This window comes from Oenanthe melanoleuca, chromosome 1A, assembly GCF_029582105.1.
Source record: "Oenanthe melanoleuca isolate GR-GAL-2019-014 chromosome 1A, OMel1.0, whole genome shotgun sequence".
NCBI lineage: Eukaryota > Metazoa > Chordata > Aves > Passeriformes > Muscicapidae > Oenanthe > Oenanthe melanoleuca.
This window is the reverse complement of record NC_079334.1, coordinates 46,805,329-46,819,680: the sequence shown is the minus strand read 5'-3', so window position 1 is coordinate 46,819,680 and position 14,352 is coordinate 46,805,329. Positions and strand designations below refer to the sequence as shown.

Sequence of the window (14,352 nt, the reverse complement as noted above, 5' to 3'; positions counted from 1 at the left end):
GTGAGTTAAGTACAAAATGTTCCCCTGAGATAAGACACTGGAGAAATAAGCTTGTAAGGTCTGACTTAGAGTGGCACATGACACCGTGCATTGCAGTGTTTGTGGGGTACCCACTTAAAATACTCTTCACAAAAGGAAACTTGTGAATTCAGTGGGAGACATCTTATGTAACTGAGAGGAAATGTTTGGGTGAAGGGTGGGGCTGGCTCCTCTTGCTCTGGAAGAACCAAGAGCCTGTGGATTTTTCTCTTCAGGTGTCACAGATACAAAACACCTTGCAGACATGAAACACAGGATGGATGACTCTGAGTGACACAGATTCAGCTACTTGAAATTTCTTGTGGATCATGACTGATTAGGGATTTAGTTACCAAACAAGTGCTAGCATCCATGCTGGGCCATGAAGGTACTCCTCATGATTGCTAAATTCCAAGCTTCAATTGCCACCCCAACTCTAAGTGCATCAAGAATTGTAAGGGTCTGCATGGGTGCAGCCTGTGGTTAGGCAAGAGGCTTCCTATTCAAACAGACTATGCCATAGTTGTTGATGAAAAATATTCAACATCTTTCTCTGACATAATGATGGCTATGAGGCTGGTGAACTGTGTGTTTGATTTATTGGAGCACTCTGTATTTTTAGGTTTTGGAGTTTTTTTTCCCTTCCCTTCCACAATTCCACAGGTTGCTCTTCCCATTTTAGTCAGAAAAAGCATATGGACAGACTTGTCAGTTTAACAGTCAGTGTGAACAGTAATTAGAGCACTAGGAACTTAAAGTATTACAATCATTCATTTTAATAACATGTTTATTCGGTCATAACAACAACTATAAACATAAGTACCATTCAGCTCTTTGCAGATATACGAACTTACTAACATCAAATCTTTACCAGAATCACATATTCTTACAGGTGTCCCAGACACAACATTAACTTTATTAAGCAAAAGTTCATAAATAGTAAAAATGTCCTCTGTTTCACATTGCAGCGTTCCTCAAGCATGTACGTACAAGTTTGGAGTAACTTCTCCAAATCTATGTGTCATAAACTTCCTTAGCTGTTTTAACAACCATAGAGATGATTTTTTTTTTGCCTGCAGCAAAGCCTTTTGTCCTTGAGCAATCTACAATTAGTATCACTCTCAGCAGACATGAAAGTTCATTTCTGAAATGAAAGTGGTGATGAAACACAATACAATATTATCTGCTCATAGCTTGCCTACACACTCTGCCCTCATTATAAATCTTTCAGTTATAACACAGTCTCCCAAGAACAATATATCTTCCTTATATCAGCTCTTTATCTGCATTACGTCTCTTTGAAGATCTTAAAATGGTTGGCCTGCAGCAATGGAGATATTAGACCTAGGGTGGAGTGTGTTTACAGTCAGTTCTTTTCCTTTTTAATATTTACACAGGATTTCTTAAGGTTGCTACAGTTTATGAATCATGTACATTGACATACATTTTCTGAAATGTTCACAGTGCAGTATTCTGTGGCCTAACCAAACTTTGTAAATGTCATTAAAAATAAACTTTTTTTTAATATAAAAATAGAATACTTTATGTGTTTACACCAGCAAACCCAGTTCTATCCTATTCTAAACAAACTATACAGTAGTATGCACAGAATTCCACAGGAACAGAAATGACATGTGATGTTTGCCCTAAAGTTATAGTACTCTTCCCTAATGAATAGAAGTTTTATTTACTATATCTTTTCAAAATTGTTTCTCTGGTCATAACTTAGCACTAAAAGTAGATAATTCACTGGGTTGTGTGATCCAAGAAAAGAGTAAAGAGGGCCTAAAGCCATTTCTTCTTTTGATCAGTCTTCTCTGCTCTTCAGGGCTGGTATGAAGAAGTTACTGATTTGCCTGCTTATGGTGGTGTCTTTTTAGGTCAGGGCTGCCTACAACACCTCTGTCCTTACCTTTGTCAGTAACTTCACCCAAGGGTAGGTGGCAGAGCTTCAGCTGCTCACCAAGTGACTCACCAGACAGCAGCCTTCAAGTTTTAATTCTCAGAGTGATTAATTGTTTATTGAAGGAATGGAGGCTTTTCATTTTTCAGCAAGAGATCTGTTGCTATAGACTGTTTGACTCAAGTGGTTGAATGTTGGAATAATGTTGACACTAGGAATGCTTTAAGCTAGATGATAATCCTTTTTTTTTTTTTTTTTTTTTTTTTTTTTGTACCGTCTGACTACACCAGAGAACTGGTAAGATGTAGAATCAGAGAATCACAGAATGGCCATAGGTTGGAAGGGACCTTGAAGATCGTATAGATCTCCCCCTCTGCTGTGGATACATTGATGAATGTTGAAAAGTCCAGGGATGGAGCATCCACAACTTCCCTGGACAACCTGTTCCAGTTCATCACCACCCTCACAGTAAAGAATTTTTCCCCTATATATAATTTAAACCTACTGTTTTTCAGTTTAAATTGATTCCACCTTATTCTCTTACTTCATGCCTTTCTAAATAGTCTTATTCCATCTTTCCTGCAAGTTCCCTTCAGGTACTAGAAGGCCACAATTAGGTCACCCCAAAGCCTTCTCTCTTCCAGGCTAAACAATCCCAATTCTCCCAGCTTTTCCCCACTGGAGAGGTGCTCCAGCTCTCTAGTCATCATGGTTGATGATTGATGTCCTTCCTGTGAAGGGGCCCCAGAGCTGGATGCAGCACTCCAGGTGGGTCTCACCAGAGTGGAGCAGTGGGGCAGAATCCCCTCCCCTGGCCATGCTGCCCTTGAAGCAGCCCAGGGTACAATTGAATTTCTGGGCTGGGAGGGCACTTTGCCTGCTCACATCCAGCCTCTCATGCACCCCAAGTCCTTCCTGGCAGGGCTGCTCTGGGTCTGTTCCTCCCCCAGCCTGTGCTGATGCAGGGGCTGCCCTGACCCAGCAGCAGCACCTTGCCTTTGGTGCTGTTAAAACTCCTGGCATCTCCACCAGCACACTTCTTGAGCTTGTCCAGGTGCCCCTGGATGGCATCCCATCCTTCAGGTGTGTCAGCTGCACCTCTCACCTTGGTGTCATCTGTAAATTGCTGAGGGTACACTCGTGCCCTTTGTCGATGTCATTAATGAAGATATTAAATAACACTGGTCCCAGTGCAAACCCCTGAGGGACACACTTGTCACTGATGGCCATTGGGACTCTGAGCCATTGACCACTATCCTCTGGATGTGACTGTCCAGCTAATTTCTTATCCATCTAACACCCCACCCATCAAATCCATCTCTCTCCAATTTAGAAAGAAGGATGTCGTGGGGGCCCATGGCAAAAGCTTTACAGAAGTCCAGACAAATGATACCTGGTAGCTCTTCCCTTATTCACTGGTGTAGTCACTCCATCATGGAAGGCCACTAGGCTGGTCAGGCAGGATTTGCCCTTGGATAAACTGTGCTGGTGTCTTGAATCCTGGTGAAGGATCCTGTCCTTCATGTGCCTTCTCTGAGGATCTGTTCCATAACCTTCCCAGGCGCAGAGGTGAGGCTGACAGGTTGGTAGCTCCCAGGTTCTCTGTTCTTTGTCCTCTTCTTAAAGAGAGATACACTGTTCCCCTTTTTCCAATCACCTGGAACTTTCCCTGACTGCCATGACTTTCTGAATATCATGGAGAGCAGCTTGGCAACTGCATCAGCCGATTCCTTCTGGACTCTGGGATACATTTCACCAGGTCCCACAGACCTGTGCACATTCTGGTGCCCTGGGTGGTCATGAACCGGGTCCTTGCTTACAGTGGGAGGGGCTCTGCTCTCCCAGTCCTCATCCTGCTGTCCATCCATTCAGGAGGTGTGGGAAGAGATGCTGCCATTGAAGACTGAGGAAAGAAAGTTAAGTACCTCAGACTTCTCCTTGTCCACCAGCATTGTTTAACAGAGGGGGAACACCTTTGGCTTTACTTTTCCGATTAACATACCTGTGGAAGCCCTTTCTGTCATTCTTTGCATCCCTTGCCAGGTTCAGTTCTAGTTTTGTCTTGGCCTTCCTCACCCACTCCTCAATCATACTTTTCTACACTTATTTTACTGCACACCATTTCTTGAATTTGATTTCTGTTAAGACACAATGAGGCTGGCTATCTTGGCTGCCTAGGTTCTTTGAAACCTTTTTGATGTAGTTCAAAAATCCAAAGTTTGCCCCACGTGGGATGAAAATGCATTTAAACCCTTGTTATTCTCATTGCATTTCTTGGCCTTTTGTGTGAAACCATTTCTGCACTGCTCGTTATCATGAAGTACATGCACAGTAACAGTCCTTCCAGCCATACTGATTGACATTCTACTTTCATGGCATTTGTTCTTGGGTCTGAGCACACATTAGTGACAGTCTGTGGGAGCCAGCTCTGGATGGTAGCACACCCCATTTCCATTTGGTAAATTGATGGCGTTCTCCCAATACTTGGAAATTACTGTGACGGTTTACGGAATCCGGTATCCCTAAACAGTATGATATTGTGTCCTTGTACTACTGCAACTTGGGCAACAACATAAACATGTGCAACAGTGTTCTCACAAAGACCGGGCAGTAAAAACTAGTGGACAAAATGTTTTGCTTTTTGTTCATACAACTAAGAATGGATTTTCCTTAATTTCAGACATACCCGTCATGTGTCAACATCCACGTCTGTGTTGTCTTGTGATGATAGAAGAGAAGGATAGGGAGCAATGCACTTCACATTGACATAAGTAGCATTGACATGGACATAGTGTTCCCCAATAAAAGTGGAGAAGATTGTTGATATTTTTGAAACAAGTTCAGAAAATGCTGGACGCATCTCAGGTTTCGGATGCCAGCACTTCAGCATGACTTCATACCTGCCATTCAAACAAAAGAAGTGTTCAATTATGAAATCACATAAAAAGAAAAAAACTCCAACTCTCTTTCCTCCAGCAGTCTCAGTTACTACAGTACTATAGAACCATCAGCATTTGCAGAAGCCTTTGCAAACTATTTACTTACAGTGGATCAGGGCAGTATTCAGGTTGCAGCAGCCTTCTTCCTTGTAGTAAGTAAACAGTTATATCAAAAGAATTTACATCAGGATAAGGTGGTGCCCCTCGTGTCATAAGTTCCCATAATAATACACCAAAGGACCACTAAGAAAACAAAGAAATAAATTTAAAAAAAGTTAAAGGGTTGGCGGGCTTTGCATTCCTGTTTTAGAAGATGGTTTGACAGATTTAAGCATTCAACTGCATGGATTTTTCCTTTGAAAAGTTGTTTTACTGCATTCAGCTTTCTTTTAAGTGGACTAATAAATGCTGTAGGGACTTGAGGAGACACTTAAATAAAAGCCAGAGAATCTCAACTAAGTAAATGAAAGAATATAAAAGCCTATAGGCCTGCTACTTTGCTGGTATAAATTGGCAGGCTTCTTTTGAGGTTAATGGAGCTCTGCCAGTTTACATGAACTGATGATCTGACTAACTCTGTGTAAATACGTGCTGAAGACAATATACATGGTGAAAATTCTATGCATCACAGGTCAGTCTGAATCTGGATTGAATGGAGTGCTAAAATACAAAGCAATCCAGCCAGCTGACTTCATTGTAACAACTTTTTCTTCATAAACGGCCAGGTAGTACTTGGGATTGCTGTAGGCAGCCAGTAATTCTTTATAAAGCAAATAAAGTATTTTGGAGAACTATTAACTTTTATGAGTCTCCAAGTCATCCTGTTCTGTCAAGCTTTCCAAAGCCCCTCCTATAGCAGGGGAGCTACAGGAGCTCCAACCTCACTTCTTGGAATGTCCTCAGTTTCCCTTGGAACAGGGTTAAACTCCTAATTCTTTCCTGAGCAGTAAGATATAATCAGGTCAACAACTTCTTGCTTAGTGACTGGGACAAATACACTTTCTGGATGTAGAAAGACTCTTTTATTCTTATGTGAACAAAAGCTAGATTCAAATATAAGTTTTGGAATTGTTCCATGAATTAAATACTAGAAAGATGCCTCAGGCAATATAAAAGAAATAAATAGGTGATACAAATATGTTTGTACGTTACCACATCTGACTTTGTTGTGAACTTCTGAGTTTGTAAACTTTCTAAGGCCATCCATTTCACTGGCAGTTTAGCTCCTGTTTTATTGTGCACACTGTAGTATTCTTTATCATAGACATCTCTAGCAAGACCAAAATCAGCAACCTTGACAGTGAATTTTTCATCCAACCTAGAGAAATGACAAAAGGTATTTGCAACTGAGCAGGCAAGATTTACCCTGCTGGTGGATTATAATGACTGACTTGCATTCTTGAGACTGTGACTTTGCATGGCAGTACTTTACTTGGAATCTATGAAACTAATGTAACACTGAAACAAAAGTGCAGCAAAGTATACTTGACACCCATTTAACACAGTGAATGAACTCAGGAAATGACTGATACTGTTTTGATTATACCATTTGAATTACAGTTATTTTAAAACAATTGCTATGTATAAAAAGATCTTTGCTAATAGCCTGTACATCCTGATGGAGTTCTGCATCATTACTTCCACAGCTGTTTTTTCTTCTGTATCCTTAACTGCTCATTTTTATTTCCAGGTTAATGCACCACCTTTTCTACTTAATTTCAGTTTTGATGTGGAGGGATCTATCATTATCCCAGTGGCTGCAATTATGTAATAATGTAGTCCTGTAACTAAGGATGAGTTTGGTGTCTGTTCTGGGAGAAAATGATGGCATAACAAAAGTTCTGTTGGGGTTACAGCTTACCCATACCAGAAGACCTCCTTAGCTTTGCTTCTCCTAAGCTTGGTATTTGTCCTGATAAGTGGTATTGTCACAAACAGACAGTGTGTGGGTGTTGGCATTTTCAAGCCTATCCTTCTTTACACATGCAGACCTAGTCACAGCAAGCACTTCCCTTTGGGCTTCTTTACAGCATCACACATTCACAGAAGGGGTGTGGTTGGAAGGGGCCCCTGAAGATCATTTAGCTCACCACTATCTCCCCTGCTCAAAGCAGGGTTCTGCTGTTGCAGGTTGCTCAGAACCAGGTGGGTTTTGAATACCTGCAAGGATAAGCACTCCACTACCTCTCTGGCAATCTGGGCCAGTGATCAGTCATCCACACAATAAAAGCATTACTATGTTTAAATGCCATTTCCCCCATTTCAGTTTGTGCCTGCTACCTGCCCTTGGGCACCACTTAAAAGAATCTGGCTTCCTCTTCTTTAATCCACCATATCAGGTATTTATACATATGGATAAGATCTCCTTGAACCTTCTCTAGGCTAAATGATCCTGTCTCTCTCAGTGTCTACACACAACATTTCCCTGTCTTGAATTTTTGAGTTTTCTGTCTGGACAACTCTGGTCTGTTGAAGTCCCAGTGCATGGGACAGAACCATCTGATGGATTTACTGATGTTGTAACTTAATCTGGTGAAGGGAGTAGGAGGGAACTTCGATGGGTCAACAGGAAACAGTTTATGCCATAGCAGGTTCCTGCTCTTCTTTCAGGATAGTGGAATAGAGCTAAGAGTCCCTGAGGACTGTGTTTGCATGCTGGCTTCCTTTCTGATCACCACTGTAGCAGAGCCTATACTGAGTGCTGGACTGCACATGGCCACTGGGGAAAGTGGGTCTTGTGGCAGCACCTCTCCAGGCTCTGAGTGCTGATCCCTTTAAAAGTACAAAAGCAGTCATTCAGTGGTTGTGTGAGACACCCTGAGAGCTGCTCCTTCCTCACCCGAGGAAGAGACAGTAGGCCAAGGGGAATGTCCTGTTGCCATTATTTGGACTTTGATCAGATGAACTACATCTGTCGTTCAGTAACCCAACACATTTCTTCTTAGGAAATCTGGAAATCTGCTTGTGGCTTTTTTCATCCCCTAAAAAAACCCAATACCTGTAAGAAAATGTTCTTTTTCAGAGGCTGTTCAGCTGCACAGGTGTGCAGCCTTGAAAAAAGAATAAGATACCTGATGTCACAGGTTAATGACCTTATTGCAGCCAGAGTTCCAGTTTATGATGTGCTAAAAATAATCTTTAATGTTTAAGGCTGTGCCTCATTAATTCACAACATCAGTGATAAATCAGCATAATCATATTGGCAACTCCTGTATCAGTTTGTCTTTGTGGGAACTGAACTGTCTGGCTTCCCAGACACTAGTAGGATTCTTTGAATGTTAATTTGTGTGCCTAGTTGAGCCAAAGTAAGCTCATACTCATGTAATGAGAGACTACTGTCAAGAGGTCTCACTGGTGCTTCTTTGTGTTCCTGTTTTTCTCACAAAGCTCCCCTGTGCTCCTCTCCCTCCTGGTTAGGTGTGGCAGCAGAGACATGCTGCTTCTGAAGAGGCTGGGTGGAAGCACAGCAAGTTGAGACAACAGCAGTTTAACTTCCCTTAGGAGATGCCTTTTAAACTCTAACCAATGATTTTGACCTCAGCTTTCTTATTTCTCACACTCAAAAAACGCTTATGTGTAAGACATGAGCCCTTAGCAAGATGAGTAGCTCATCATCATGCAAGACAAACATCAGTATAATTGCAGAGCAATGAAAAAAACACCAACTTTTGACGAAAAAATAGCAGAATCCTGGAAACTTCAGTTTGTCTCATCTCACTGTTTTACACAGAAGAGCATGGTAATGTGGCTGAAAGTAGATGCTTGTACTTACATACAGTTTCTTGCTGCCAAATCTCTATGGACAAACTTTTTACTTGCAAGGTATTTCATTCCTTTTGCAACCTGAAGGCCAAATCCAATTAAATCTTTTACTGTTGGATTCTGTAAAATACAAACATTTATGTTAAAATGAATGCTGAAACTTAAAGATCAGATGCTTTATGCTGTGAGTCTTTAGGTTTTTTACACCTCTCCTGCCACCAGAATGAACAAGAAAGCTTTGTGCTTGTACTGAAACTGGTTTAAGTTTAGGTCAACTCCTTACTCCCAGTGAAAACAAAAAAGCTGACAGTCTCCAGAAGAGTAGAATTTGCAGCATGAGCAGCCTAACCTGGCCTGGGAAGTGGAACAGTATCTCAATGACACACAGAATTCACATATGTGGACTAAAGAGTGACAACATGTAACTCAGTGGAAGGTACTAACTATGGAGTTCATCAGCTCGAGATGACCAAGAAAAGAGAAAGTCCTATTTGGGACAAAATAAGGGCATTAGTATGATGTCATGAAAAAGGCAAATGAGACCTTAGCAGTTACCAGAGGAAGACTTTTGGCAATTTTTTCTGCTTGCCTACATGGTGAGATGATACTCAAAATGTTAAGTATCAAAATAAGTATAAACATAAACCTGTAAGTCTTTTATAGCAATCATATGACTCGTTATGGAATAGTAAGGATTCTGCAGATTTGTTTGTGTTTTTGACATTGTTCCTTATAATTTTCTTCTCTGGAACAATCTGTGGTCATTATCCTATTTATTTCAGAAAGGACTGTGGCACTATTTACAGACAAGGGCCCTGGTGCTTGTAGAATGAAAGATGTTCAAATGGGAGCAGGTCCCAGACGCAGAAAGCTAAACTCCTCCAAAAAATCTGTCAAAATGTTTTGTTTTTTTTTGTTTTTTTTTTCTTAAATTGTACTGGCTATTGCTGATTTCCATAAAAGCAAGGACAAAATCCTATTGGCTCAGAAGTCACTTTGTATTGTTCTAACACTGTGAAATAGGTGAAATACTACAGTATAAAGTGTAAAGGCTTACACTGCCTGAGGTAAGATCAGTGGTCTCCTACTTGAGAGACAGCAGTGAGGCACATTTGAGGAATCTACAGTCTTTCAGTGGAAATGGGGAAGATAGCTGATAAGAGAGTACTCATAGTTTGTATAACAGTTCCTGCTTTTCTTTCTGAAGATAAGAAGAAGAAATATTGATAATAAATGGACTGGGACACTAGTAGGATATGGAGCTCCCTTACCTAGGAGCTGGAAGAGCAGATGTTGACGACTGGCTCAGCTGTGCTAAAGTCAACAGAGACGTGCCAGTTTAACCAGCAGATGATTGGGCCCCTGGACACAGATCTCATAAACACACTTGTTTATTAAGAGGCTTATGGATGGGAAATGAGAAATACTTATTGCTGATAATTTCTGGGAAACATTCTAGAGAGGAATTTGAGGGGGAAGGGAAGGAGTGGCAGCGCTGTGGCTGGGCTTGATGCCAGCCTAAGCAAGTGCTAAAGGTTAAGGTGTAGTAAGAGCGGCCAGTGGCAGACATAATGTAATTATGAGAGCTTGTGAAGTGTGGTGCTGGAGCAGGGCGTGGCCAGACTTGCATTAGTTTGCACCTGACCAGGTACTTACATGAGTCTCATTCCTAATGAAGTTTCGAAGATCTCCGTGTTTCATGTATGGAAGAACAACTAATGGGGATCCTTCATTGGGCAAACAGATTCCCAGGAGTGACAGAACATTGGGATGAGTGAAATCTTTCATGATTATTCCTTCTTTCAGAAACTGAGCTACTTCTTCCAGGTCTGTAATCCCTGAGAAATCCAGTAATAAAAGGGGTTAAATGGAAGAAACAGAAACAAACTAGGGTTCATTTCTCTACGGCATGCTGTTGCACAACAAAGTGATAACAAGAGACTACAAACATGCTCTCCATCTCCCACATTACAACCAAGTTATGTGCATTGGTTTTCCTACAATTACCAATTACAGGCTGTTGGTGATTTTAATTCTGTTTCCCCATCTTTTATTTTGAATGATTTAAAATTGAGTAACAACACTTGAGTGAAATCCTTAATAAATGCTATTATACTATCTTCCTTCTTGCTGTTTTTCCAGCAGCTTTGCCCACTCTCCAGCAATTTAACTTCCAAATCTTCAGGACTTGATAGAATAAAAAATGATGCTACCTTTCCCTTATTTTCCAGTGTTTTTTTTCTTCATAGAGGAAATATATGAACATTTCATTTGATGTAAAAATATATGCCAATGTGTTGTGGTAATCTGAAGTAACTGGAATTGCTCCAAAGATAGATCTGATTCAGCTGCAACTAAGAATCTTTGTTTCTGAATGTATACTTCACATGAATTTATTGGTTCACCCCAGTTATCTTTGGAATTAACAGTAATGTCTCACTATTAAACATGTAACTCACTGTTCAGTGACTTCACAGCACAATGAATTTTCCTGCTATCATTATCCAGCAATGTCCCATGATACACACAGCCAAAATGTCCTGTGTAAAAAAATGAGCAATATTAGCTTTAAGTAAGATTAGCTTTCTGGTATTTTCCACTGGGTAGCAATTATACTCTAAGAAAGTGATCACATTCCATTTCTGTCCAATTCCCAACACTTGTAACATATACTTCCTAACTAACATATTAAAATAAATGGAAACGGACCATTACATAAAACCACCATTCATAAAACCACCATTACATAAAACCACCACTACATAAAATGAAAACTCTATTTGCAGCATAATTGGTATTTCTTGACCTAAATGGAGAGTATAAATAATGACTAAGCTGGCGCCACAAATATTTAATTTTCTTGTAATGACTGTGCACACAAAACCCATGTCAACCCGTTCCCATCATCTTCTCCTGTGACCCAGGTGTTGAAGAAGGACACCTGGAAGGCACAGGGAGCAGTTAGGAGCCAACATGACCACTGGATTGGTGGTTCCCAGTGATCTCAAGCCCAGGCTAAGGGGTCCACTGGCCTGTACAAACTTGATGCATCTGATGTGTCTGATGGAAAGGACAGCTACTGTGGGATTACAGTCACTCAGGTCTTGCTGTTCCATGGAAAATGTTGAATGTTAAAATGATGTGTTGGCTGTGGATGGTTTGGGAGTTGCTCTACTGATCACAGACTGATGACACCACTTGGCAGTTTTTTCTACGGCCTAGTTCCAAGTATAAAATATCACTAAAAGATGCTGAACAAAATTTGCCTTCTTTCTCCTGGTCTAAGCAGTGAAATGAACTGTCAGGGACACAGAAATCCTGTGCTTTCTTGTCAAGCAAATGATGTTGTCTATCAAGACTTCCTATGAGAAGTCAGGTTTACCAATTTGGGAAACAGTGAACTTTAAGCTCCAGGCTCACACATTAATTTCTCTAAATCAAATTATGTACATGCAGTTGTGGCTTTCTTTCACAGATGAACTATTTACTGCACACTTTTTAAATACTAATATTTGCAGTTAGAAAGCAAAATTTTTTTAAAGTGTAAGTTCTACAGAGAACAAGACTATCTAATTAATTTTACTACATTCATAAATTTACGACATAAGGTCAGAGAGCTCAGTTGGCTTTGCTTTTGGCTTGAGGTAAAATTAATCTAAAGTTTGTTTTATAAAAGCAACTAAAATCCCATCAGACCACAGATTGCTTGGAGCCTGGGCACAAATCCTAAAGCATGGATTGGGTGTGTCTAAAATATTTTGGGGTTTGTCCCATTTCTGGTTAGAAAGGAGAAAATTTAAAATGGTTTATTATCTTTGTGTCATTCCAGATATTTTTCAACATTTAGAACATGGGAAATTACTTGGAGTTTTCCAAAACAAAAAAGAAAAGAAAAAGGCCCACCCTTGCTTTGGGGATGATGAAGTGTAATACATAGAAGTGAAATACACTGACTGTTTGATTTGTGGCTCTTATCCTGCAGAAGAGGAATTAAGAATATAATTTATAGCCAATTTTTTATCAGTATTCTGATACTCAACAAGAGACCTCTCATGCATGATCCGCAGAAACACTGAAAATCCAGTTTTTACTTTGGTTACTAATAGGCACTCAATCATACAGAGTTTAAAAATGTTCCTAATAGAAATAATGCCTTGGGCTATGAAAGGTGAAGGGAACTTGCTTATGAAGATGTAGAGGAATAGGAGTGATAAGAGAAATTTAGAAAAATAGGAGATTAGCTCAATCAGGGACTAATCAAAACTAAGGGGAAGTGAATCAGGAGCTACATATTTCTGCAGCTGGCATGAGAGGAATGAGGTGATATGAAGAGCATTTGCTGGGAGGAAACAAGCAGCAAATTCCTCAGAGCTGGTGGAAACTTGAGGAGGGAAAATGGGTGTGGGCATTTCACCTGGCCATGGGCTCTAAAGACTGCAGGAGTCTCCTGTGTCATCCTAGTTCAGGGTCACTTGTGTTCCTGCCTCAGCATCTCCTGACATTTAGGTGTGTGCCTTAGGTTTCACATAATGTCCTGTAGCAGATTCACTCCCATACCACAGCCTCATGGATCAGAAGCCCTGGCTGAGCTTTCTGTAGCCTGGAAAAGGGTGAGAGTGAGGCAGTTGGAGGGGGACCAGCAAGTCCATGGGTTCAAATGAGCCTCGTTAGTTGGCAGACTCAATCCTCCTGATGGTGTCTTCTGCAACTGATCAGTGCACTGACTTCAAAGGAAAGCCCCTTCATTCTCCCCTTGATTCAGTGCATGGTATGCAGTGCTGTAAGAGCTAAAAAGCTTGATAAAAATCTCTGTGTAGACACCTTATTCAGAATGATTTATAATGAACGGGTGTGCAAAAGGAGGAGCAGTTTGCAATGTAAGAGTTGCAGTACCCACCTCTTCCTATTACTTCACTGAAGTGCACAATCAGGCTGTCAGCACCAATAACCACATGCTGCACTTCTTTGACCAGGTCAGGATTCAAGGCACTGATGTCAATGTGGACATTAGTTTGGAGAAGTGGACTGGCTAAATCTGAGTCTCCGCTAGACAGAATCGGGGAGAGGTCAGAGTGAGGATACTGGGCAGGTCTGCACGATCCATTCTGAGACATGCCTGGAAACTGATCTGCAAAATGAACAGAAACTGTTATAATCCTTTCAAACTTCTTGAAATATGAAGCATTTTATTGCATTGGTAAGGAAGGTCTGATTTTATCAGTTTGGAAGTGACTTGGCTTTAAGGAAGTTTTGGTCACAAAGGGAGAATGAAAATATGCACTGGTAATCTGCCAACCTCCAGGAAAACCATGTCACTAGAAACTTATGCTTGTCTCAGCTCTACTTTTATGAAAGTAAATGGCAAAACTTCCACTTTTCTGAGGGGATGGAATGAAGCCCTGTCACTTCTTGCCAAACAGAGGTTGTTGCATTTCTAGCAATTGGGAGTAACAAGAGCAAAACAGAAAAATGACAGCAATATGGTAGGAGGAGGTAGTGAACAATTAAAAACATGAAGCTTTTTATTGTTGTCATGTTCTAATTTGGTAGGGAACTTTACACTTCACGAAGGTTTCCAAAGTGCTGGTGACTGGCTATATTTATCCAATAGTAAATATTCAACCAGGGAAATGCCTAGAGGTGATTCATTTCCTGTAACTGCTGAAGATAATACAGTTGGTGCTACTCATGAAAATAACATGAGCCATCTGATATAGCAGAAACTAAAAT

The 14,352-nt window shown here is 40.7% G+C and overlaps 1 protein-coding gene across 6 annotated transcripts in view; it reads right to left on the bottom strand.

Annotated features, from left to right (window-relative positions):
- Window positions 1–787: 787 nt before the first annotated feature.
- The window catches only part of MET (MET proto-oncogene, receptor tyrosine kinase), an 87,935-nt gene continuing 74,370 nt past the window's right edge, over window positions 788–14,352 (bottom strand). For 5 of the 6 annotated variants that reach the window (XM_056515496.1, XM_056515511.1, XM_056515488.1 and 2 more), the window contains 7 exons: window positions 13,520–13,750; window positions 11,082–11,162; window positions 10,279–10,460; window positions 8,633–8,742; window positions 6,013–6,178; window positions 4,967–5,103; window positions 788–4,821 (listed from right to left, as the gene is read on the bottom strand). In XM_056515496.1, the coding sequence (XP_056371471.1) occupies window positions 4,611–4,821; window positions 4,967–5,103; window positions 6,013–6,178; window positions 8,633–8,742; window positions 10,279–10,460; window positions 11,082–11,162; window positions 13,520–13,750 (1,118 nt within the window). In that variant the 3' untranslated portion in view covers window positions 788–4,610. The remainder of the gene's footprint in view (window positions 4,822–4,966; window positions 5,104–6,012; window positions 6,179–8,632; window positions 8,743–10,278; window positions 10,461–11,081; window positions 11,163–13,519; window positions 13,751–14,352) is intronic. The other variant, XM_056515481.1, reaches the window with a different exon arrangement.